This window comes from Silene latifolia, chromosome 3 (assembly GCF_048544455.1).
Source record: "Silene latifolia isolate original U9 population chromosome 3, ASM4854445v1, whole genome shotgun sequence".
In the NCBI taxonomy this organism is placed as follows: domain Eukaryota; kingdom Viridiplantae; phylum Streptophyta; class Magnoliopsida; order Caryophyllales; family Caryophyllaceae; genus Silene; species Silene latifolia.
Genome location: NC_133528.1, coordinates 40,687,195 through 40,713,402, shown reverse-complemented (window position 1 = coordinate 40,713,402; position 26,208 = coordinate 40,687,195). Strand labels below are relative to the sequence as shown.

The following is a 26,208-nucleotide window of genomic DNA, read 5'->3' as shown; positions in this document are numbered from 1 at the left end:
TTGCAAATAATGTATAATCCTGAGTTCATTTTTAATATTGATACTCAAAATAATATTCACTATACAAAAGGTGAAAATATATACACGGTTAACTACATGCCACTTTTTCATTGTCAATTTTTATTGATAGTCATATTGTAAATTTCAGGCCGCGGTTTTAATATCTGTAAATATTGTAAATCTCAAGTCAAAATTCAATATATGTACACACTATGAACTTCTGGTCATAGTTTGTTAATTTTTTTTAGACTCTATGAACTCCGGGTCATAGTTTCATAATTTGTGACCACATTGAACTTCTGGTCATAGTTGAGTATCCGTAAATACTATGATTTTCAGGCCATGGTATGAAAAACAATCAACTCGTATATCAATTTTTCTTTACTTATATCGAACTTTTAGCATATAGGAGTCTCACATGTCTTTTTATGAAATATTTACTTACATGAGATATTTTATTTCAAAGCGAATTTGGCTCAAATAAGATCACATTATACATAGCGCCCAATTAAGGCCTTTTTGCTTGGCTCACCAAAAACCACATTATTAGGCTTCACATTTCGCCATGTTCTCGATCTTTGCTACACACATATTCTTTATGAGATGTCTCATTCGCTCCAAAGAAATGTTCAAATTTTAGATTTTATTATATTGTTCAACTTCAGGTGAACAAGAATCAATTCACAAATAAATTTGCCTAAATAAAGACTTCTTTAGCCACTTGAAACACAAATACAATTCATAAAATTGTAGCTTTAAACTTCTGACCACTATCATTTACACATGGACTTCTGGCTACTTACACTTAAATAATATGAATATATTTTATTGATTAGACGATGTTAAATTATTACACCCCTTTAAAACTTTGAACTTCAGGCCAAAATCATAATGTGGACATATCTCTCATCTTTGTAAAATAAATCTTTGGAATTTCAGGCCCAAAATTATATGATATGTCCTTTTTCAAAACTTGTTTAGCACATGTATAAAACTGTAGGTTCAATAATATACATAACAGATAAAGTTCGTATATGCACTATAAATGTCACTATACGTAATAAAACTCTAAACATCTAATATTAACAAATTTTACAAATATATTTAAAACCCCAATATTAATGTGAACAATTTATACTAAAAAAAAAGTTTAAGAGTTTCAAATTTTAAATATTATGAGTAAATACCAATTAATATCATGTGACATCATTCAATGGATGAGCTTGTATTCACGACCTTATGGTATGCCCAACGTTAGATAATCAACATTGATTTACGTACAATTAAATGAAGTCACAATAAAAATAAGGGGAAAAATGATTAAATCCACCACGATGAAAACATAACCGCAATCTAAATATCTAATGACTTTTAACATGCCATCGTTTTCTTGACAAGAGTCAATTACCAAAGCCACTTGGTGCAAAATCCGTGGTAATATGAGTACTATTTTGGTGGTTCAACAAATGCAAGTTACCATGAATGTTTTTTTTTTTTTGAGAAAATGTAAGCTTTCATTAATATAAAACCACCCTTACAATTTTCCTAAGGCTAGATACCTTAGAGTACAAGTCTCAATGCATACAAATTTGATCCCACCATTTTTGCACACCTCTAACAGATGAAACAACGCTACTACACCTCATTCTCATTTTAAGTTCATCCTTACAGTTTTTAACTACAGTCACAGGGGTAAGAACATATCCCTCCATCCTGCTTGATTCCTGCACCTCCAAATGCCATAAATCAGAGTTATCACAGCAGCAACCACAATCTTCTTCACTATTAAAGATCTATTCCTGTATTTAATCCACCAGTCTAGAACCTGCTGCTCAGGAATGTCCATTTGCAGCCATTCAGATAGCAGAGCCTTACACCTTTTGCTGAAATCACACTGAAAGAATAAATGTTCCACAGATTCAGCATCCGTTCCACAGAGGAAGCATATATTGGTTTGTGTCACACCCATTCTCATGAGTCTGTCCCGAGTCAGCAACCTCTTATGGGCAACTAACCACAAAATGAAACCATGTCTGGGTATCATAAACTTGTTAGCAATCCAGGGGTGCCATGCTTTGTCAAGTCCCTCATCCACAAGCCATGAATAACCCAACTTAATGCTATAATCAGCACAGCCACCACTGAACAGGAAAGGGTTGATCAAATTTTTAACCCAACAAATCTTCTTCCATGCCCATCTAGCCCCTTGTCCAGGTTCATACTCCTCCCAATCTTTATCCTTCATATACACTGCATGAATCCACCTGACCTAGAGATGATCAGTTTTCCGAGCAATCCACCAGGTATACTTTGCAACTGCAACAATGTTCCACCAATATAAATATTTCAGACCTAACCCTCCTTTCCTTTCTGGTTTGCAGATATTTTCCCAAGCCACCAGAGCTGGGTTGTCCTTCATTTCATTACCATGCCATAAAAACTTCCTGCATAATCCATCAATCATTTGAAGCACAGTCTTAGGGAGAATGAAAATTCTAGCCCAATTATTATGTAAATTGTGTAGCACAGACTTGATGAGAACCAATCTCCCTGCATAAGACAACTTACGAGCTTCAATCCCTCAAATTCGAGCCACAACCTTATCAATAATTCCCTGGCATTCATTCACACCCAATCTATTTGGGGTAATGCTAACCCCCAAATACTTAAAAGGAATGGCACCTCTTTTCATTCCAAAAAGTTTGGCCAACACTGACATACTATGATCATCAATCCCATTACTGTAAATGCTGGACTTCCCCTGATTCATACACAGTCCTGATGCATTAGAGAAAGTTTTGAAAGCCCTTAGAAATAACATCATAGACTGTGTATCCCCTCTATATAACATGATGAGGTCATCAGCAAAGTATAAATGGCTCAAATTCACACTCTTGCAAAAAGGGTGAAACCTGAACTCCTTCCTTTGCTGCACCCACTCCAAAATTCTACTTAAATATTCCAAGCAGATAGTGAAAAGCAAGGGGGAGAGGGGATCCCCTTGCCTAAGTCCTCTTTTTCCTTGAAAATACCCAAATACTTCCCTATTTAAGGCAATAGAGTAAGCTGGAGTAGTTACAACATTGCATCAGAATATCAATGACCAACTTAGGGAAATTCAAAGCCTTAAGCATATTTGTGGACATGGCCCACCTGCAAGCCCAGCCGATCTGTGGATATACAACAATCTTTTTGAAAGCCACGCTCGGTGGCGTAAAGATGCCTTCGACCGGATCGTTTTAGATCGGTCGGTTTCGTCTCGGTAAGGGTCTCGAAACGATTAGAGATGTTCGGAGTCGCCACCAAGCATTTGTGGGATGCCCGGAACCCATTCGAATTCCACTTTATACCTCGGTCAAATCGAAGCACAAAGCAGCGTTTGATATAGGTACTAAAGATAAGGAAATCGTCCCTCTTTAGCATCCTATCTCTAGAATGACTCTCGTACGCTTTGGATAAGGTCGTCCACTATTCAAAGTTTCTGAGTAAGAGGTGAAGGTACGTATTGGGAAGCCCTTTAATCAGACACCCAATCCCGCCCGCGTTTAGCGGACTCTACTGATCGATCTTGGTTGGTTGAATGCAGAAGTTGATAAAATGGTTTAAATGCATGAATGCGCATCCAATGATTAAAACCTAACATGTGAGAGCTTTCTAAGTCGGTTGATTTAATCCAAGTATCAAGTATAAGATGTCGAGTTGGATTAATGGTTGATTTGCATGCAAGACGGAAATTAAACATCCATTTACCGTATTAGGTTTAGGGTGCATAACACGATCCATTTGTCTTAGTAAGGCATTTTGCAAATATGGTTTTGAACAAACGAATAGTCATCTGATCCGTCCTATATCCGGGTTAACTGGAGTCGGGATCGTCCTAGACTAATGCTGGAAGGGAACAGGCCCTGTACCAGACGACTATAAGAGGCGCGAGCCAGCCGGCGGTGTAAGGGGCCTCCCTCTGGTTTTGAAAATGAGAAAGAAAAGGCCTGCTTGAGGCGCGGGTTAGCCAACGGTTGTATGCCGTGTTCTGACTATTTAGAAAACGTTATAAAACGTGTTAAAAATGGCTATTTGAACCCGGTTTGATTTTGAAAGGGTCGTTTAGACCGCATTTGTCGATTTGAAGAACTAGACTCGAATAACCATCATTATTTGATAATATTCGGTGTCGAGTTCGGTTTGACAAACTTGACATGAATAGTTTTGAAAATGATTATGGACTAATTGTTTTAAGTCCATTTTGAATGTAATTAGTCGGTACTCATCATCGTACCCAGGTTAAAATCCGGCATGGTATGTATAACCAAGGATGACTTTGTGTTGGTGACTAATATGTTTGTTTGAAAAATGTGAAGAATGGAATAAAGGGCTTTAAAATACCTCTTAAATGTCATTAACCAAATATTATCACCAAAACACGGATTTAACCGTCATGGTATGAAGAACCAAGGGTGAAAAATGCTTTATGGTTAAAACATGTGAAATGAAACAAAAGGTTTCGAAAATACTTGAAATGGTAAAAACCGATTACAAATATGAAAAATGGATTAAGGGAAATGATGAGAGCAAACACGGTTGATCTCTGGTCTGAGTACCCCATTTAGGCGCGAGCCTGTTGGCGACCTAAGGGGCTTCTACCTCAGACCAAAAATCAGTTTTGGCTCGTTTATTCCATGTTTTGGTTCATGTTATGCATGTTCTAGCATGTTAAAGTCATGAAACAAATGAAAACATAATAAAAGAGGATTTTTACACCCTCATACTTACATATTTGGTTATGGCGAGTGACAGACGTAAGTGTAACAACTCGTTTGATCGGAAAAAACTCGGTTTAAAACCGCTTTTGGTAAGTAAAAGAGTGTTTTAAAAGTTTAGTGATGGTGTAGTGGTCAAAGTGGTCGGACAAGTGATTTAATGCACGATGACGGTACCAAACAATGTGTAAGGCTTGTATTTACGATCGGTAGGCCATAAATACGCGTCGGGTTGTGACTTAAGAAGTCGAGTCGAGAATTTTAAGGGAGAAAAGAGGGGGCGGACACTCGCGTAAGTCTCAAATGGGTGGCATTTGAGGGGTATTTATAGGAGAATGAGTGGTTGTGTGAGTTTTGAGCGACGTGGCCACCTGGGCTGCTCAAAGAGGCGCGAGCCATGCCGCGGGTCTTCGAGTTGTGTTGTCGCTTTCACAACAAACGCAATCATGATTTGTTCTATCCTAGGTTTTGTAGTCACATGTTTGGTACTTGACCATTCATGAATCTGGTAAAACTTAGCATAGAAGGCTTGAAGATATTTTGTTTTTGTGGTTGACTCGGTTTGACTCGTTGTTGGAGTCGGGATTTGAATTTTTGAGTCGGTTTTTGGTCCGGTGTCGGTTTTGACTCTAGTTAGTGTCATTGCGACCCCGTCGCCGTGCATTAAACACTCCAGGTATTTTTGAAATATTTTGAAATGTTTTATTTTCGAAATCGTTTTAAGTTTTCCGACGTAAAGTTGTACCCAAACTGTCGATCAAACGCTGCGATCCCAAAACATGTTGTAGTCCGATAATCATCGGGTGTTTGTTGGAGTCTCAGCAGATACTGGGTATCTACAGAGGCCCCACTTTGACTGAGGCTTGGACAGGGCGAAAGTCAAAGTAGAGTCCCCAGGTCAATCGAAGATTACAACCTGAAGACCTAAGCGACATCGAGGCGGCTCGAAAGGATTCGGGCCAAGGACCTGCCGTCGGGAAGGGCGACGCCGAGGCGACTCAAGGGTACGAGTCAAGGACCTGTCGTCGGGAACAGTTTAGAGTCTGTCGACTTCCTGTTCGGGTCGTTTAAAGTCCATTAGACTACGTACGAAGGCTCGCTAGCCATAAGAAGGAGTCATACCTGAGGCATCTTCGGATATGTCCTTGCATGGTTGCGGATAAATGCTCGCCAGCTGCGGTGCGTATGTGAGGAGGGCTCGCCAGCCGCGGTGCGTTGTAAGGCTCGCCAGCCGAGACAAGGAAATGTACCCGAAGTATCTTCGGGATGTGTCCTTGGAAGGGTGCGGACAAAGGCTCGCCAGCCATGGTGCGTATGTGAGGAGGGCTCGCCAGCCGCGATGCGTTGTAAGGCTCGCCAGCCGTGGTGCGTTGTAAGGCTCGCCAGCCATGGTGCGTTGTAAGGCTCGCCAGCCGTGATGCGTTGCAAGGCTCGCCAGCCGAGATAAGGAAATGTACCCGAGGCATCTTTGGGATGTGTCCTTGGAAGGTTGCGGACAAAGGCTCGCCAGCCATGGTGCGTATGTGAGGAGGGCTCACCAGCCGTGATGCGTTGTAAGGCTCGCCAACCGTGGTGCGTATGTGAGGAGGGCTCGCCAGCCGCGAAGCGTATGTGAGGAGGGCTCGCCAAGCGCGATGCGTTGTAAGGCTCGCCAGCCATGGTGCGTATGTGAGGAGGGCTCGCCAGCCGCGATGCGTTGTAAGGCTCGCCAGCCATGGTGCGTTGTAAGGCTGGCCAACCATGGTGCGTTGTAAGGCTCGCCAGCCGCGATGCGTTGTAAGGCCCGCCAGCCGTGGTGCGTTGTAAGGCTCGCCAGCCATGGTGCGTTGTAAGGCTCGCCAGCCGTGGTGCGTATGTGAGGAGGGCTCGCCAGCCACGATGCGTTGTAAGGCTCGCCAGCCGTGGTGCGTTATAAGGCTCGCCAGCCATGGTGCGTTGTAAGGCTCGCCAGCCGTTGTAAGGAAATGTACCCGAGGCATCTTCGGGATCTGTCCCTGAAAGGTTGCGGACAAAGGCTCGCCAGCCAATGATAAGGAAATGTACCCGAGGCATCTTCGGGATGTGTCCTTGAAAAGGTAAGGAAATGTACCCGAGGCATCTTCGGGATGTATCCTTGAAAAGGTAAGGAAATGTACCCGAGGCATCTCCGGGATGTATCCTTGAAAAGGTAAGGAAATGTACCCGAGGCATCTTCGGGATGTATCCTTGAAAAGGTTGCGGACAAAGGCTCGCCAGCTAGTGGTATGGTCGGTTAATGGACCATGGGAGTAGCCGCGTCGAATGGGCTTGTTTTGAAAGTAGCGAACTCGTGATGCCGCTGTGGAAATAGTGAGCTTGGATTTTCACTATCACTGTTTTTGGAATGAGCGGGTTCCGCGAGGAAGCCCTCTGCTGGTATTTGAAGGAATAGTGGATTTGGAATCTTCACCACACCATTCGGTTTGAATTTGCAGTGGCGGTTTTAATCGCCGTTTGTTCTAATTTTGAAGGAAAATAGCAAATTTGAGTTTTGCTATAGCGTTTGAAGTGACGGTTTATGCGCCGCCGTTGACATTTTGAAAGAAATAGTGAATTTGGAATCTTCACTATCGATTGAAGTGACGGTTTATGTGCCGCCGTTGACATTTTGAAAGAAACAGTGAATTTGGAATCTTCACTATTGATTGAAGTGACGGTTTATGTGCCGCCATTGACATTTTGAAAGAAATAGTGAATTTGGAATCTTCACTATCGATTGAAGTGACGGTTTATGTGCCGCCGTTGCTTGAAATAGCGGTTTTTGAATTTTCGCCATTATTTTGAAAAATTTGAAGGAAAATGGTGAATTTTGATTTCGCCATTATTTTTTAAATTGGCGGTTTCGATCGCCGTTTGCTTGAAAATAGAGAGTTTTAAATTTTCACTATTTGTTTTGTTTGTTTTCGAGGAGATGACGACATTCAATATCGTCAACGAAAATTTTGAAGTTTGTCATGGGAAATTGGGCCAAAGCCCAAATTTAGCTGAAAAAGAAAAGGGGAGGCCTGGTTTAGGCGCGAGCCACCTGGCGATGCAAGCCGGCTTCCCTATTTCTTGTTAAAAAGACGCGAGGTTGAGCTGCGGATGATTATTCATCTTCAACCTCGAAAACTCGCCAAAATTGCCATTAAACACTACTACAAATCCAGGTAACTACAACGCCCCTTTAACAACGATTATTCACGAAAATCACAATAGACGTTGTAGAATGTATGGCGCGAATTTTACTAAAATTAATTACAACGGGTATGGTTATAAAAACCGTTGTTATTAGTTTTAACAACGGGTCACACATGAACAACCGTTGTTAATAATTTGGCGCAAAATTGGCGCAAAGTTAGTGAAAAGTAATCACAACGGGTGTTTTTTACAACCGTTGTTAAAACATATTTCACAACGGTTGTTGTTTAATAACCGTTGTCAATACCTTCCATACTATAAACCACACAAACACAAGTCTGCTGCAGCCACAAAACACAACCCTTAATACACAAACACAAACACAGCAGACAAACAAACACAAAACACACACTTTCTCTTTCTCTCTTTCTCATCGTCGCTTTTTCTTCTCGCCGTCACTGTTGATTTCATCGTCTCTTACGTTCTGTATTTATCAGGTAAATCTCGCCGTCACTGTTAGTTTCATCGTCATTATTTTCCTTTTCTATTTATTTCTTTTGCATGTATGTGTTTTTATCGACCATTATGTTATTTGTTTAAGTATTGTTCGCATACTTAGTTAGTAAAACAATGAAGAAGCAAGATGAAGAAGCAAGATAAACATAATTAATATATATATATATATTTATAAATACATAAATTAAAAAAAAATTACATATATAAAAATGCAATTCTTATATTTTCATAGAGGATCTTATTCTGCTCTATCGTATCCGTCCTCTCCTCCTTGGCTATTTGGAGGTTCCGTTCAGCAGTTGCTATATCGTCATATAGCCGCAATCGTTGTCTTTCTCCGTCAAGCCATCTTCTTTGGCGTGCTTCAAGACGGATCGAGCATCCGCAAGGTAGCTCTTGAAACTTTCCTCAATATGGAGCAACCGGCGGATGAAACTATTGTTGTTCTCGATCATAGTAAGAGTCTTAAGGATGAAATCATTCATTTTGTTGGAGTTTGGAGTTTGTTTTGAAAGATTAAGTAGAGTTATTTATTTGGAGTTTGTTTTAGCAGTTAGGGTTTGGAGATGTATATATTGAGATAATGGAAATGTTAGTTGAGATAATGCAATGTATTTATACTAAGCAATGTGTGGGTTGAGTTGTTTTTTAATTAATATATATGTTAGTAAGTTGTGCCATAATCATCATATCTCTCAATGCTGCTTCAAATCTTATTACTAACCCTTCTCATTCCATATTGTCCGTTCATATGCACAGTGATGTCAGTAATAATGCATGCATCGGAATTCTAACGGGCCGTAATTATGCATGCATCTAGTAATATTTAATTTAATTTTTTTTTATTTTTTAAGAATAAACAACAACGGTTATTTATTTAAAAAACCGTTGTCTTTAGTTATAACAACGGTTTTGTATATTACAACCGTTGTTATAACTTTCCCCCCAAAATTGAGTCACACTTTCCACAACGGGTTTTTATACATAAAACCGTTGTTAATAGTTTTAACAACGGTTTCCTTAAGATAACCAACCGTTGTTAAAACCTTCTACAACGGACGCTTTAACAACGTCCGCTTTTTTATATAACAACGGTTTTTGACCGTTGTTATAGCCTGTATTTGTAGTAGTGAAAGGACCTTCAAGCTTGCTTCCACTTGTGCCATTGTCAGCAAATGTCATCTCAAGGTAAGTATTTCCTCTTGAATCCTTTCAAATTTGTTGATTGTTAGCTTAGTTGAATTAGGGCGGATTTTGCCCTAAAAAATCGAATTGGGTGTTTTTGATTGAGCCAATTTCGAGTGAAATTGATGTTTGCATTAGTTTAGAAACCTGTTTAGGAGTATAGGGGTGCTTTTGGTTTGCATTTTGGTCCCCGTTCCCGCTCCCTAGGCTCGAAAAACGTGATTGAGGCGAGAAGCCGTCTCATTTCACAATGCCAAGTTTATTTGCTTGGGTAGTGGGTCCCACTAGGTTGCATTGTAGTTGGGAAAACCCGTGTTTGCCATTTAAGGGACTTCGTTGGATGTTTGTGGGCAAAATTGGATTTTTGCCTTTTGCGACGATCTTACGTCTGGCCAAATAAGCGCCTGTCTGGGCTTGAATTGAGTCAGTTTGCCTTGAAATGGACCTTATTGGTAATTTAGGTCGTGTTGAAGCGTGACAAAATCACGTTTGCCTTTTTGCGGTCGTTTTTGAATTTTTGACCGGCTCGGGCTCTAATTAGCGTATGAATTGCTTTTTTGAGCCGCAGAAAAATCCCCATTGTGTCGGGAATGTATTTTGGGTTATTGGCAGACCTTGTATGGGTCTTGAAATGCCGTTTTTGTGGTTTTGACTCGTCTTTTGCTTGAAAAGAGGGGCGAGTCGTTTTTGTGTTTTTTTTGTGAACTGTTTTGTTTGGTTGGATTTTGGGCGGGATTGCCCTTGCTTTTGCATTGCAGGTTGTGTTGTTGTTTTTGGATTTACCCATTTCATGCCGTCGTAATGCCGAAATTTTGGCTGACGTTTTTTTGTTGCTTTTTTATTGCAGGATATCATTTGGGTCCTACGGGATCCGTTGTCGAGGCTTTGGAGAAGGAAGTTGATCCCGGAGGGGGATAGTCGACTGTTTTTTGTTACAGGCTTGGTTGTGTTTCTCCCTGGAGGCCTTTGTCCGGCCAATGATCGGGTATCGATCGTTGGTCGTTGTCTGCAGAGATCCGGATAGGCGGCTAATATGGCCGGTTTGTCCTTTTCGTCGTGGCTCATGGGCAGGATGGCTGATGATTGGGGGTCGCACAGATGGTGCATCGCATCATGGTTCTTGGCTTCCTCATCATCCAAAATCTGCCAGGCATTGTCTTCTTTTTTGTCATGGAGCAGGAGCGGAGGGTTATCGTCATGGTAACCTCCTCTGCTTTCGCTGTTGCTCCCTTGTTCCCCATGTTGCTCTCTTTCTTTTCCGTTTGAGAGGATTGAGAGTGCTTAGTTCGGTAGGTGGCGGTTAGCCTCCAGTTCGTTGTCTTAGACCAGTGTCTGTATGATAGACGTTTGTTTTAGGCCAATGTCTGTATGATAGACGTTTGTTTTAGGCCAGTGTCTGTATGATAGACGTTTGTTTTAGGCCAGTGTCTGTATGATAGACGTTTGTTTTAGGCCAGTGTCTGTATGATAGACGTTTGTTTTAGACCAGTGTCTGTATGATAGACGTTTGTTGATGTATTTTGCGTAAGGCGGTTTGTATATATGTGTTTTTGGATTGTGGTTTGTTTCGTGATTTTTGGCTTTTTGTGTTGTGTTTCGGAGGAGCGCTTGTCGGCTGTTCATTCTCCTTTTGCTTTGCACCAGTTCCTGCATCGTTAGTGCAGAAAACAAGCAGTAGATAGCATATACGCATAAACGTAAACACGTAAAAGCATTTGATTGAAAATCACGTAAAGCATTTGTTTGAAAATCAAAATTAACCAAGATGACTTGAAGTTAAAATTGAAATTTTGAAATGAATTTTGAAAATTCCGTGACAAATTGTCGCGTTTGGAATTCAAAAGGAATTGATTTGAAAATTTGAGCAATTAACTCGTGTCGTGAATTAAATTGCATCGAAATTTTTGAAAATTGACTCGAAAAAATAAAACTCAAACCGTCAGGAAAGAATTTTAGAAAAGGATTTTTGCGAGTATGCTCTTGAGGTCAAGACTCGAATTTGTGAGTGCTTGAATTTTTGAGGAAAATTGATGTCGTGTTATCAATTTTCGATTTCGATTTTTGATTTGCGAAAAAGCGAAAAATTTTCGGAATTTCGACTGACGTGGAAACGATCCATCGCGGATCGGGGCGACTAGCCCTTCCCCCCTAAAAAAAGAAAGAAAAATCCGTATGTTTAAAGCTGCGTCATAGAAACCGTGTCGGATTTCGTAAAACTCAAAAACAAGGAAATGTGAGTGTGAAGAAACACAAAATTTCCTGGATCATCCTGAAGAGGCGCGAGGTTCCTGGCGGGAGGTTTGAGGTGTCAGGATAAAACACATGTTGAAAGAGACAAGTCAACAGCGGGAATCCTGGAGAAGCCCCAAGTGCTTGGAGAGATTATTCAAGCTTTGGACAAGGAAGGCTCTTGTGGAGAAGCTCCCTCTTTTGGATCGCCAAGGATCCTCCAAGTGTGGCTATTGGAGAGGCTAAGGTATGTAGAGCCTCCGGTTAATCCTTCTTCTTACTCCTTTCGTCACCTTACCATGAGGAAGAAGTTGTACCCGGATAGTTTTGCTTCCACCGAGGCCTATTGGGCCGCAAGATTGACGGAGGAGGGTGGTCCTCATATGCGTTGGGTGGTGCCGTGGTGGCACTTGAGGTCCTTCACGGGGTTTCCCACTTCGGGTGCTAGTCCTCGTTCTTTGATGTTGGTGGGTTTGAAGGTTGTTTCCTTCATTTATCCCGAAAGGCTCATGTGGCAAATGGGGCGTCAACAAAAGGTGCCCGCTCAAGATACTCTTGTCCAAGAGAATGTTTTCCGGAACTCCGAGCTTGTGGAATTCTTCGAAAGGTGGTGGGCCACTCGGCCGCTTTGGGAGGTGCCAAACCCCATTGCCACGACATGGGTGACTCCCGCTTATGTCAAGTGGTCACGTGCTCCGTCCTTGGAAGAGAGATCCAAATTCCGTAAGGACGAGGTTGTCGACTTGAAGTACCGAGAGGTTGGCAAGGCCAACTGTGCCTTCTTTGAGGAATATGTTGATGGAGCTACTCCCGATGTGATGAGACCACCGAAGAGGAGGAGATCCGGCCCCAAGAATAAGGTGAGCCGTGCATTGGCTCGTCTTGGGTCAAATATGGGGTCTTGTGCTAGACCGGAAGCCGTCGCCGTCTTAGATCCGTTGAGGATCCGTTCCGAGGAGGAAGTCCATGCTAGGCGGGCCAACAAGAAGAACAAGGGGAAGATGTATCTCGAAGGAAAAGGCAAGGGTAGAATGGAAGAGTGAAGACCTCCATTACCCACTTTATTATTATGTTGTATTATTGTTGTGAGTTTGTATTATGTTGTACTAGCTAGTTGTTGTGTGTTTTGTGCTAGTTTTACTATGTGGGGTGTGTTAGTGGACACCTTAGCTTTGACAAGTTGTAGACTCGTCGTGCTTTATTTGTTGTTGAAATTGTAATCCCTCCCATTATTAATTAAATAAGAGGATTGCTCGTGTCGAAAATTGTGAACTCTTGTTTCTTCCATCCATTTTGTGAAGGCAATTCGATTTGAATTGTCCTCAGCATTTGCACTTGGGAAAGTGGTATTTTGTGGAAAGGGAGAAAGGCTCATTTTTGTATTTTTGTGGGAAAGGGAATGGTTTTCCCTTTCTTTTTTGAGGGGGATGTTTTTTTTTTTTTATTGTGGGGATGGTTTTTTTTTTATTGTGGGAATGGTTGTATCCTCCTTGTGTAAGGAAGGACTGCCTACGTATTCACCTTAAGAGGCAAAATCAAACCATGCTCGTAGCTCGAAAGGTTTTGTGAATTTGAATTGGGTTTTGTGGTTGTATCCCTCAGGCATAAGAGGGACTGCCTACGTATTCACCTGAAGAGGCGAAATCAAACCATGCTCGTAGTTCAGGGGGTTTGTTTTTGTAGTGCAAATGGACGTTGCCTTTGACGGATCAAAGGACATTCGAAACGGGTAAGGTGCCGCAGCTTAGACTCGATAAAACATGCAATTTTAAATCAGAACATATTGAGGAACTTGACTTGAAAAGGGTTGAGGTTGTTGCTAGTTGCAAACTAGGCTAGGCTGTTGGTTGATAGGGCTCAAGGGTAGTATTTTTTGAGTTGGTCTAGGTTGGTCGGGTTTGTAAAGTCCTCCCCGTCTAGGTCACTCAGTCTCACTGCACCCCCCGAAAGTATTTTCTTGACCAGGTATGGCCCGACCCAGTTGGGTTTGAATTTTCCCCTCGGATCGACGGGTAATGGTGCTCGAACTGACTTGAGGACCAAGTCGCCCTCCTGGATGTTTCTGGGTTTAACCTTCTTGTTGAATGCCCGTTGTATACGTCGTTCGTATAGCTGGACGTTGTGCAAGGGCGTTGAGTCGCCGTTCGTCTAGAAGAGTGAGCTGTTCGAACCTTCGACGGGTCCATTCCGCCTCAGGGACTTGACTCTCCAGTAGGATGCGTAGAGATGGGACCTCTAACTCCACCGGTTGAACCACCTCCATACCGTATGCTAGGTAGAAGGGTGTGGCGCCTGTCGGTGTTCGAGTGGAGGTTCGGTATCCCCAGAGTGCGAATGGGAGTTTGCTCGGCCAATCGCGGTAGTTGTCTTGCATTTTCTTGATAATGGTAACAAGAGTTTTGTTCGCTGCCTCTACCGCTCCGTTGGTTTGGGGACGGTAGGAGGATTATCGATGTCGTTTGATCTTGTATTTGTCCAGCAAAGCCTGAGTTTCCGGCCAGAAGTGAGAGCCTTGATTGCTGATGATTTCATGGGGTACCCCATATCGGCAGATGATGTTGTTTTGAATGAACTTGGCCACTTGTTTGGCGGTCAAGACTGCATATGACTGCGATTCCACCCATTTGGTGAAGTAGTCGATGGCGACGAGGACGAAGCAATGCCCCTTGGTGCCTACCGGGTTGACTTTCCCGATGATGTCGATGCCCCAGGTTGAGAAAGGCCAGGGTGACGTCATGGTGTATAAAAGGGATGGTGGTATATGTTGTATATTGGCAAAGATTTGGCAATTGTGGCAATGTTTGACATAGTTATGGCAATCGGCTTCCATGGTTGTCCAGTAGTAACCTAGCCGCATGATTTTCCATGTAAGCATCATTGCACTCATGTGAGGGCCACATTCTCCGTCGTGGACCTCTCCCATGACTTCTTTGGGTTTGTGATGGTCAATGCAAAGGAGGAGAATTCCTTGGGGTGTTCTTTTGTAGAGTTGATTTTGGTTTATCACGAATTGTGATGCAAGTAAACGGATGGCTCTTTGTCCTCTTTAATCAGAGTTGGGAGGAAATTCGTTTTTGGTTTTGTAATTGAGGATGGCTTGGTACCAAGGTTCATCATGGCTTTCCTCGTCGTCGATAATGGCGCAAATGTGAGCTGGCTCGCTCCTTCTCTCGACACATAGGGGCATTGATGTTATGTTGACGAGCGCGGCAAGCTTTGCCAGGGCATCAGCAAATTGATTTTCCTCTCGCGGCAAGTGGAAGTAGTCGACTTGGTCGAAGAACTCGACCTCTTGATTGATCTTTGCTCGGTAGGGAACTAAGCTGTCAGATCGGATTTTCCATGATCCGGATACCTGATTGATGATGAGTGAGGAATCGCCATGGACCCTCAATCTCTTGATGCCAAGTGTGATGGCTGCTTGCAGGCCGATGAGGCATGCTTCATATTCAGCGGCATTGTTGGTGACGGCGAAGTCTAGCTTGACCGAGATCGGAACATGGTCTCCCTCTAGTGATATTAGAAATATTCCTACCCCGAAGCCTCTCAGATTAGATGCACCATCAAAATATAGGTCCCATGCGCCGGTCGGCACAAAGGATGTCTTCGTCAGGAAGTGACCATGTGTCGGTCGTTGGATCCTCGTTGACGGGATTTTTTGCTAGGAAGTCGGCGACTGCTCTTCCCTTGATAACCTTGAGGGGTACGAACTTGAGATCGAACTCGGACAGCATGAGTGTCCACCTAGATAGCCTTCCGTTTAGCACGGGTTTTTCAAAGATGTATTTAACCGGGTCCATCTTGGAGTAGATGTGGACCGAGTAGCTGAGCATGTAATGCCGCAGCTTCTTTGTTGACCATACTAGGGCAAGGCATGTCTTTTCCAGTTGGGTATACCTCGTCTCGTACTCAATGAACTTTTTGCTGATGTAGTAGATGGCTCGCTCCTCGTTGCCAACTGTTTGTGCTAGCATTGCTCCCATGGCTGTGTCAGTAACAGTCAGGTACAGGGATAGAGGAATCCCTGGTTGAGGTGGCATGAGGACAGGAGGTTTGGATAGGATTTCCTTTATCCTGTCGAATGCCTTCTGACAGTCGTCGTCCCAATCGGTGTGATCGGAGGCACGAAGCTTCTTGAATATTGGTTCACAGATCATAGTGAGCTTGGCATTGAACCGACTGATGTACTGGACCTGACTGAGAAATCCCCGAATCTCCTTCTCATTCTTAGGCAGAGGCATTTGTTGAAGGGCTTTTATTTTGGTTGGATCAATCTCAATGCCTCTTTTGCTGACGACATGTCCCAAGAGTTTTCCGGAGGTGACCCCGAATGCACACTTCTGATGTTTTAGTCTCATGTTATATTTCCGCAAACGAGCGAAGAATTTCCGGAGGGCGCTGATGTGGCCGTCCCGTTCTTTTAATTTGATAATCATGTCATCGACATATACCTCTACCTCCTTGTGCATCATATCATGTAGGAGAGTGGTAGCGGTTCTCTGATAGGTTGCTCCGGCGTTGATGAGGCCGAAAGGCATGACCGTGTAGCAATATGTACCCCACTGTGTAGTGAACGCAGTCTTGTGCATGTCTTCCTCTACCATTTTAATCTGGTTGTACCCGGCATACCCGTCCATGAATGATAGGAGAGCATGTTCGGCGGTGTTGTCTACCAGAATGTCAACATGTGGCAAAGGGAAGTCGTCTTTTGGACTTGCCTTGTTCAGATCCCTGAAGTCGACGCAAACCCGAATTCGTCCGTCTTTCTTTGGTACCGGCACAATGTTAGCCACCCAGTCAGAGTATTCAGACACTTTGATGAAGCCAGCCTTGAACTGTTTGTCCACCTCTTCTTTGATTTTTAAGGCCCACTCAGGACGCATCCGACGTAGCTTCTGTTTCACAGGTTTAGCCCCGGGTTTGATGGGTATCCGGTGCTCTGCAATTTCTCTATCAATCCCAGGCATATCTCTGTAAGACCAGGCGAACACGTCCTTGTATTCGTGGAGGAGGTCAATGAACTGTTGTCTTTCCGAGGGGTCCAGGGTTGTCCCTATCCTAAGTTCTTGAGGTGTATTGTCGGTTCCTACGTTAATAGGCTCGGTTTCCTCAATGGTGGGGGTTCTGGTTTCCCGTTTGTCAAGTTCTTTGGCTAAGTGAGGTGGGTAGTCACTCAAGTCAAATTCCTCATAATCACTCAGAATCGCATTGCAGTTAAAATGAGACGAATCATAAGCAAACTTAGCGTTCATTAAGTTGACACGAGCGAAAAGCTCGGAGAGGACAAACATCTCGTGGTCAGTCAGAGGTGACACGACAGAAGAAGTGGCCCCTGGAACAGTCTCTAGGTTGTCACCTTTCATGGGAGTGGGGGTGACCTTAGTAGACTCAGCCTCTGAATCAGCCACGACTTTGTGATAAAATAGTGGGAAGGGGTCCTTGACTGGGACTTCCGGAGTGTTAGGAGCTATAACAGTCTCTGACTCCGACTCAGACTCAGACTCAGATCCTTTTTCACTTTCCTTCTTGAACATAAGGCCTTCTCCAGTTGTGATCTTGAGAATGCGGCCTTGGCGATCGGTACACTTGATGGTCTTCCTCCAGCCCTGGGTGGCTTTCTCCGGGTCAGTATCAGAGATCAAGGCGGTTGGATCAAACTGATTGTCTTTCAGGGAGATGTTGATAATGTCCTCATAGTCGAGGTGCTTGACGTTATCTTCCCCAAATAGGAGTGTGACAGCTTGTCCGTCGAGGCATGGTGACGGCTTGGACTCAGTTGATGCAGCTTCGATGTTGTCGGGGATAAAGTAGCAGTCCTGGAAGACTTCCACTCCCGGGTATCTAGCCCTGGCCACAGAGTCGTAGATTGGCTCCGAAAAGCCGTGGCAGAGTTCAGACTCTCCCTCAGGGACGAAGTATCCGTTGAGGGTTAGGTGGTATGGACGGAGGATGACTCCGTGCTTCTTGCGTTTTCGGACTAGGAGGTTCATCTCCTGGATATCTTCATTAGTAGGTTCGTATCCCAGCCCAAAGGGAATGTTGGGGACCTTAGCCTGTTTCAAAGGAGGCAATGGGTCCTTTAGTGGATTGAGCGGCAAACCCGGGAAATAACTCTGACGCATCATGATACGGTTGATCGTGAGGTTGGTGAACGGGTCGCCATCAGAGGTTGCCAATTCATCAGTTACGGCGTTTACAGCCTGGAAACCCCACATTTCATTGTCGTCCTCCTCAATGACTTGGGAGGCTACCCCTCTTCTCATAACTGCTTTGATTGGGGAAGCGGGGATCGTGATTGTTTTCCCGTTGAAGGGGACCCTAATCTTTTGGTGGAGCGTTGAGGTGACCGCTTTGACGACATGAATCCAGGGACGTCCCAAGAGCATGTTGAAGGACGCGTCGATGTCGACCACTTGATAACTGGTTTGTCTTTCTAATGGCCCGGTTGCGACGGTCAAAGTGACTAGCCCAGCGACCTTGCGACGAGTGCCGTCGTAGGCGCGTACTCCTTGATTTGTTGGGATTAAATCAGATTCCTTGATACGCAGCCTGTGGGTAGTTTTGAGAGGAATGACATTCACGGCGGAGCCGTCATCCACGAGGACCCTCGGTATATTTTTCTGGAGGCATTGTACGGTGATATACAGGGCCAGGTTATGACTGGCTCCGAACAGGGGGATATCCTCGTCGGAGAAGACGACCGGGTTACTCAGATCAGGAGCGTCTCTCGTCATGTGTGCCACTATTTCTTCTGGGGAAGAGGTGGAGGGCACGGTTAATTTCCCCAAGGCCTGCAGCAAGGCCTGTCGGTGCTCAAAAGACGTTGCGATCAACTGCCAAATTGAGATCTCGGCTTTTGCTTTCTGGAATTGTTTCAGGATTAAGTTCTCGGGAGCCTTTGGTTGAGTGTCCACCTCTGGGACGATTTGGTCATTCGTTGTTGGAACGACCGTTGGGTTGCTCGGATTTTGATAGGGGCGTCCGGACCGGGTGAGATGTCCGATTTCCTTTGTCCGCTCTTCCTTCCCCAGGATGACATAGACATCCTCAACATCATCCTGCCATATGCCGTTAATTTCAGGGTCTCGAGGATACCTTGGAGGGGTATTCCTCGGTGGGTAGTTCTTGTGGGGGATATTTTTGTGAGGGCGATTTTTGTGAGGGTAGTTATTTTGAGGGTAATTCTCGTAAAGGTGGTTATTTTGAAGGTGATTTTCGTGGGGTCTATGCCAGAATGGTCGCGAGAGCAATCCATCCTGGGGTGGGTATTTTTGAATGCTTGGGGAATTCTCCCTTGGACGTGGTGCCGGGGGATTGAAGATGAGTCGACGGTAGGCGTCGTCGAGTCGGGTGATTCTCTCAGAAAGGATGGCAATGGCCTCCTCAACTTGCTGAAACATAGTGAGCATAGTGGCAGCACTGAACATAAACACTCCGTCCGAAGGATCCTTTTCCAGAACATTCACCTCGTCGTCAATTGGCAAGATGAGATGAGAGCAGTCTAGGGTCGGCTCATCGTCAGAGATGGCGTGAATTACCAGAGGATTCGTCTTGTTGTTCGGTTTAGTTGGTGGGGGTATAGGCAAATCTCCCTTCTCAATCATGTCCTGAATGAGGTGCTTGAGTTTAAAGAAATTTTCGGTATCATGCCCTTTCCCTCGATGATACTGGCAGTAGGCGTTGGGGTTCCAAAATCGGGATTTCTTGGCGTCGGCCGGGTCCGGGGTGGGCCCGATCGGTTGTAGCTTCCCTTGGTCCATGAGCCTTTTCAGGGCATTTGCATAAGTTGACCCTATGTTGGTGAACACTCTCTGGGGGCGTTCAATTTTCTTGGAAGATGGTTCGGCGAGGTTAACCTCATCAATCTTGTTTGTCTGACCGTAAGGGCGAGATCCGGTTGAGGTGGATCCTTGATAACCCCTGTCGGTGGTCTTTGCTAAGACACCTTTTCAGAGGTCATCCTCAATACGTGTCCCCAGAATCTGCAGATCTTGAAAAGTTTTGATATTCTGATACCTCAGCAGGTTGGCATAAACCGGGCGGAGGTTGTTGACAAATTTTTCCACTAGAGTTGACTCACTCGGCTTACTGACCAACTGAGTACTCACCCTCCTCCAACGGGTTAGGAACTCAGTGAATCCTTCCTTGTCGTTTTGGGTTAACACCTCGAGAGTACGGGCGTTGGCCTGGATCTCGACATTGTCGGCATACTATTTGGCAAACTCAACTGCGATCTCATCCCAAGTGGTAAGGTTTTTCGGGTCCAAGGAGTAGTACCATTGGCGAGGAATCGGCTCCAAAGAGGATGGGAAGATCCTGGTAAAAAGTTCCTATTTGACCCCCTTAATGGCCATGTAGTCTTTGAAAGCACGGATGTGGTTAAGTGGGTCCTCCACTCCCTTGAACTTAGGCACATCAGTCAGGATGAAGTTATAAGGTAACTGGTCCCCAACAGGTTCGAACCTTCGGTTATTTTCAAGGTGGATGTTGTTACCCCGGACTAGGAGTTGTTCTTCCAAGAGTTTCAGCCTCTTTTCAGTCTCAGTCAGAGGTGGGGTATTATGTTCCCCAATTTCCTTGTTCTCTATGGCGTCGATACGGGTCTCGACGCGATTCAGGGTGACCTTAAGAGCGGTAAGCAGGCTGGCTAGCTGATCAGTTATGACATCTCTGTTGTTATCATTGTTGTTGTTGGATGAAGCTGAAGACGGGGCCATGGCTCTGAGGCAGAAAAATGGCTCACATTACAACTCAATCCGACACGGTTCCAAGACTGAACGCAGACAACACAGAGGACGAGACCAAGATCGACTCAACAAGACGGGGTGACCGTGTGTGGTACCTCGGTGCCGACTCGATTTATGACGTGACGGTGTTTCACCGAACCTTTGACACGAGTCCAATCATGACGGCGTGACGCCATTGGACGGGTCTCGTGGTGAGACGACTCATAAGTAAAGACCCATAAGTACGTTTGCTTTGACTCGATAGACACGAGGCGGAATTGGAATGGTGGACTGAAGTTTTCGAAAATAGAAATTTTCAAAAAGATTCATTTGTCGCTTTAATGGGCGGCTTCCGAAGATAGAAATCTCCGCAAGTCGATCAGTTGAAAGGGGTTGTCTTAAGTTTATTTGCAAAAGACGGTTTGAGTTTGAGTCGGCTCGGAAAACAGTGTACTGTTTCCCAAGATGGTTTTGAAATTCAAAATTGTATGTTCTGAAAATCGAGTTTGAAATGTTTGAAGTGGTCTCGGGGACGGTGTATGGTCCTCGGGATCCCGAAAGTGTCTCGAGAAAAGGGTGTGTGCTTTTCTCGGGTTTTGAAAGAGCCATTGTCGGCGCGAAATGGGTTAAAATTCGTGTCTAGACGCGGCGATTATAACGGCGTAAAAAGGTGATTTGAAATGGTTATACAAAACCGGGTTTGAAAATCGTCATTATGACGGCCTAGAAAGGCGTGTTGAAATGGTTATACAAAATCGAGTTTGAAAATCGTCATTACGACGGCCTAGAAAGGCGTGTTGAAATGGTTATACAAAATCGAGTTTGAAAAATCGTCATTACGACGGCCTAGAAAGGCGTGCATCGGTCGGCGAAAGACCGAGGTTTGAAATGGCCATTATAACGGCGCAAAAAGGTGTTTTGAAAGTTTGAAATGACACAGAAGGAATTATGATCAAGTAGCACATAAGCACTCACAATTTCATTATATTATGCATCATGCTGACACGGGTTTTGGCTTAAAAGGGTGGGTTACACACCAAGCAATCAAACCCCGATTTGCGAGAGGGATACCAATCCAAACAAAATGTGTAAGGAGGGTGCCCTAGCCTCGTGCTCGAAAGTGATGAAAGCTCTTTGACGAAACAGAAATGTGTAACGTTAATGGTATGCTTGACTCAATCGGGATTCGAAACGCGGGGATGAGAAAACTCACGCCGACGGGACGAGCCAATTGGTCGAAAAGGGTTAGGTTGTGGGCCCGGACAAGGAACCCGACCATGACCTTAATATCCATTAATGCATTCCAACCAAGACCTCGTTCGAGTCTCACCATCTAGGGATCACAAAGACGTAAGTGTCCTAGTTTTCCCCAGCGGAGTCGCCAGTCTGTGGACATGGCCCACCTGCAAGCCCAGCCGATCTGTGGACATACAACGGTCTTTTTGAAAGCCACGCTCGGCGGCGTAAAGATGCCTTCGACCGGATCGTTTTAGATCGGTCGGTTTTGTCTCGGTAAGGGTCTCGAAATGATTAGAGATGTTCGAAGTCGCCACCAAGCATTTGTGGGATGCCTGGAACCCGTTTGAATTCCACTTTATACCTCGGTCAAATCGAAGCACAAAGCAGCGTTTAACATAGGTACTAAAGATAAGGAAATCGTCCCTCTTTAGCATCCTATCTCTAGAATGACTCTCGTACGCCCTGGATAAGGTCGTCCATTATCTAAAGTTTCTGAGTAAGAGGTGAAGGTACGTATTGGGAAGCCCTTTAATCATACACCCAATCCCGCCCGCGTTTAGCGGCCTCTACTGATCGATTTTGGTTGGTTGAATGCAGAAGTTGATAAAACGGTTTAAATGCATGAATGCGCATCCAATGATTTAAACCTAACATGTGAGAGCTTTCTAAGTCGGTTGATTTAATCCAAGTATCAAGTATAAGATGTCGAGTTGGATTAATGGTTGATTTGCATGCAAGACGGAAATTAAACATCCATTTACCGTATTAGGTTTAGGGTGCATAACACGATCCATTTGTCTTAGTAAGGCATTTTGCAAATATGGTTTTGAACAAACGAATAGTCATCTGATCCGTCCTATATCCGGGCTAACCGGAGTCGGGATCGTCCTAGACTAATGCTGGAAGGGAACAAGCCCTGTACCAGACGGCTATAAGTGGCGCGAGCCAGCCGGCGGTGTAAAGGGCCTCCCTCTGGTTTTGAAAATGAGAAAGAAAAGGCCTGCTTGAGGCGCGGGTTAGCCAACGGTTTATGCCGTGTTCTGACTATTTAGAAAACGTTATAAAACGTGTTAAAAATAGGTATTTGAACCCGGTTTGATTTTGAAAGGGTCGTTTAGACCGCATTTGTCGATTTGAAGAACTAGACTCGAATAATCATCATTATTTGATAATATTCGGTATCGGGTTCGGTTTGATAAGCTTGACATGAATAGTTTTGAAAATGATTATGGACTAATTGTTTTAAGTCCATTTTGAATGTAATTAGTCAGTACTCATCATCGTACCCGGGTTAAAATCCGGCATGGTATGTATAACCAAGGATGACTTTGTGTTGGTGACTAATATGTTTGTTTGAAAAATGTGAAGAATGGAATAAAAGGCTTTAAAATAGCTATTAAATGTCATTAACCAAATATTATCACCAAAACACGGATTTAACCGTCATGGTATGAAGAACCAAGGGTGAAAAATGCTTTATGGTTAAAACATGTGAAATGAAACAAAAGGTTTCGAAAATACTTGAAATGGTAAAAAACGATTACAAATATGAAAAATGGATTAAGGGAAATGACGAGAGCAAACACGGTTGATCTCTGGTCAGAGTACCCCATTTAGGCGCGAGCCTGTTGGCGACCGAAGGGGCTTCTGCCTCAGACCAAAAATCAGTTTTGGCTCGTTTATTCCATGTTTTGGTTCATGTTATGCATGTTCTAGCATGTTAAAGTCATGAAACAAATGAAAACATAATAAAAGAGGATTTTTATACCCTCATACGTACATGTTTGGTTATAGCGAGTGACCGACGTAAGTGTAACAACTCGTTTGATCGGAAAAAACTCGGTTTAAAACCGTTTTTGGTAAGTAAAAGAGTGTTTTAAAAGTTTAGTGATGGTGTAGTGGTCAAAGTGGTCGGACAAGTGATTTAATACACGATGACGGTACCAAACAATGTGTAAGGCTTGTATTTACGATCGGTAGGTCGTAAATACGCGTCGGGTTGTGACTTAAGAAGTCGAGTCGAGAATTTTAAGGGAGAAAAGAGGGGGCGGACACTCGCGTAAGTCTCAAATCGGTGGCATTTGAGGGGTATTTATAGGAGAATGAGTGGTTGTGTGAGTTTTGAGCGACGTGGCCACCTGGGCTGCTCAAAGAGGCGCGAGCCATGCCGCGGGTCTTCGGGTTGTGTTGTCGCTTTCACAACAAACGCAATCATGATTTGTTCTATCCTAGGTTTTGTAGTCACATGTTTGGTACTTGACCATTCATGAATCCGGGAAAACTTAGCATAGAAGGCTTGAAGATATTTTGTTTTTGTGGTGACTCGGTTTGACTCGTTGTTGGAGTCGGGATTTGAATTTTCGAGTCGGTTTTTGGTCCGGTGTCGGTTTTGACTCTAGTTAGTGTCATTGCGACCCCGTCGCCGTGCATTAAACACTCCAGGTATTTTTGAAATGTTTTGAAATGTTTTGTTTTCGAAATCGTTTTAAGTTTTCCGACGTAAAGTTGTACACAAACTGTCGATCAAACGCTGCGATCCCAAAACATGTTGTAGTCCGATAATCATCGGGTGTTTGTTGGAGTCTCAGCAGATACTGGGTATCTACAATATCCTAAAGAAATACCCACTCAACATAATCATATGCTTTTTGTAGGTCAATTTTCATCATGATCCTGGGTGAGCATGCCTTCCTTTTGTACATCTTAACCAAATCCTGACATAGCAAAATATTCCCTCCAATGCCTCTCCCTTTGATAAAAGCACTTTGGGAAGGACTGATGATATCAGGCAAAATAAGACTCAATCTAGCACACATAACCTTTGCAACACATTTATAAATAGTGTTACAACATGATATAGGCCTAAACTGTGTCACAGACTCAGGCACATCCACCTTAGGAACCAAAGTAAGGATGGTAGAATTACAAGACTTCAGCAATTTTCCAGATGTAAAGACACTCCTGACTGCATGAATTACATCTTTACCTACAATATGCCAAGTATCTTTGAAAAACTGGCTGCTATACCCATCAGAGCCAGGGGCTTTGTTGCCAGGTATAGAGAACATGGCAGTCTTGACCTCCTCATCAATGACCCCTCTCAGTAAGATCTCCTGATGCAAACCAGTTAAGCAAGTTCCTTTACTGACAATCTCAAAATTAATAGGCACCACGGACTTTGATGATCCAAGTAGGCCTTTATAAAATTCTTCAAAGGCATACTGAATGTCAGACTGTTGTTTGCAAAGCAGGCCCTCTTAATTTTTTACCTGATACACTCTATTCCTCATTCTTCTATGCTTGATGCTAGCATGATAGAATGCAGTGTTATCATCCCCATCCTTCATCCAATTCTCTTTTGATTTTTGCAGTAAATATTGAGACCTAGCTTGTTTAAGGAAGTGGAGCTCCTTAGCACACAAAGCTTCAGAGTCACATAATTCCTTATTCAGAGGGTCTTTGATAAGTTGTTTTTGGAATTCCTTCAGGGCAATTTCAGTGACCTGAGTAATGTTTTCAATATCACTAAAATTGTCCTTATTTAGCAACTTCAACTTAGACTTCAAAATTTTTAATTTCCTTATCACCTTAAACATAGGTGTTCCCTGAACAAAAGCACCCCACTGATTGGAAACAACTTCCTCAAATTACTCCAACATAGCCCACATGTTGAAGTATTTAAATGGTACACCCTTCCTCTTAATCTCTTTCTGGAACTGTATTATACACGGACAGTGATCAAATAACTCTTCAGGTAAAAAATGGGCAAAACAATCAGGGAATACCTGTAACCATTCAGCATCAACAAGCACCCTGTCAATTTTGCTATACACTCTAGAATCACTTCCATGCTTATTGTTGGGCCCAAAATTATCCTGCATGACCTGACATAGGCCAGGCAACAGCCAAAGTCGAGTTCCAAGCTGTGGACAAGGCCCTCGGGAACTGCGTCCGCGGGATCCACACTAGGCATAATCGACTCGAGGTTCTTTCGAATCGAATTAAGACAAATTAGAGTCGCCACCAAGTTTTTTGGGAACTTGGAACCGTTCAAGTCAACTTTACACCTTTCATCGAAAAGCATAAAGCCAATCGACTACGAGTGATTAAAGATAAAGACTTGTACCCTATATCACTCGATTTGAATGACTCTCATAATCCAATGGTATTTAGACGGATCCACAAACCATAGATCTTGAGTAAGGGGTGAGGGTACGTGTTAGGAAGCCCATAAGGACACCTAACCCCGCCCGTCGATAACGGCCTCTACTAAGTCAAGTATCGGATTTCAAACAAGGTCATAGCTACTACGATATATAATATGCAAACATCGTTTTCAAAACCCTAACATGTGAAGTTTCTATGTCGATTTAGATGCAACTAAACTAACTTTGTCAAAGTTGTAATTTAGCATGTGG

The 26,208-nt window shown here is 43.7% G+C and overlaps 2 protein-coding genes across 2 annotated transcripts; both read right to left on the bottom strand.

The window, feature by feature from the left end:
- Positions 1–1,684: 1,684 nt before the first annotated feature.
- LOC141648982 (uncharacterized) lies at positions 1,685–2,245 on the bottom strand. Its single transcript, XM_074457688.1, has one exon. The coding sequence runs from the start codon at positions 2,243–2,245 to the stop codon at positions 1,685–1,687; it is 561 nt and encodes a 186-aa protein (XP_074313789.1).
- A 24-nt stretch (positions 2,246–2,269) lies between these two features.
- LOC141648981 (uncharacterized) lies at positions 2,270–25,671 on the bottom strand. The gene is made up of 5 exons (XM_074457687.1): positions 25,576–25,671; positions 25,060–25,395; positions 24,415–24,903; positions 2,683–2,929; positions 2,270–2,550 (listed from the first exon to the last, which is right to left on the bottom strand). Exons 1-5 carry the CDS (start codon positions 25,669–25,671, stop codon positions 2,270–2,272), a joined length of 1,449 nt encoding a protein of 482 aa, XP_074313788.1.
- Between the last annotated feature and the right edge of the window lie 537 nt (positions 25,672–26,208).

Excerpts from the sequence above, each read along its gene's own strand:
- LOC141648982 (XM_074457688.1), bottom strand. The coding sequence starts at position 2,245 with ATGAAGGATAAAGATTGGGAGGAGTATGAACCTGGACAAGGGGCTAGA.
- LOC141648981 (XM_074457687.1), bottom strand. The coding sequence starts at position 25,671 with ATGCAGGATAATTTTGGGCCCAACAATAAGCATGGAAGTGATTCTAGA. Across the intron at positions 25,396-25,575 it reads TTGATGCTGAATGGTTACAG|GGAACACCTATGTTTAAGGT; the intron begins GTATTCCCTGAT and ends GCTTTTGTTCAG. Across the intron at positions 2,551-2,682 it reads ACTTTTTGGAATGAAAAGAG|GGAGATTGGTTCTCATCAAG; the intron begins GTGCCATTCCTT and ends TGTCTTATGCAG.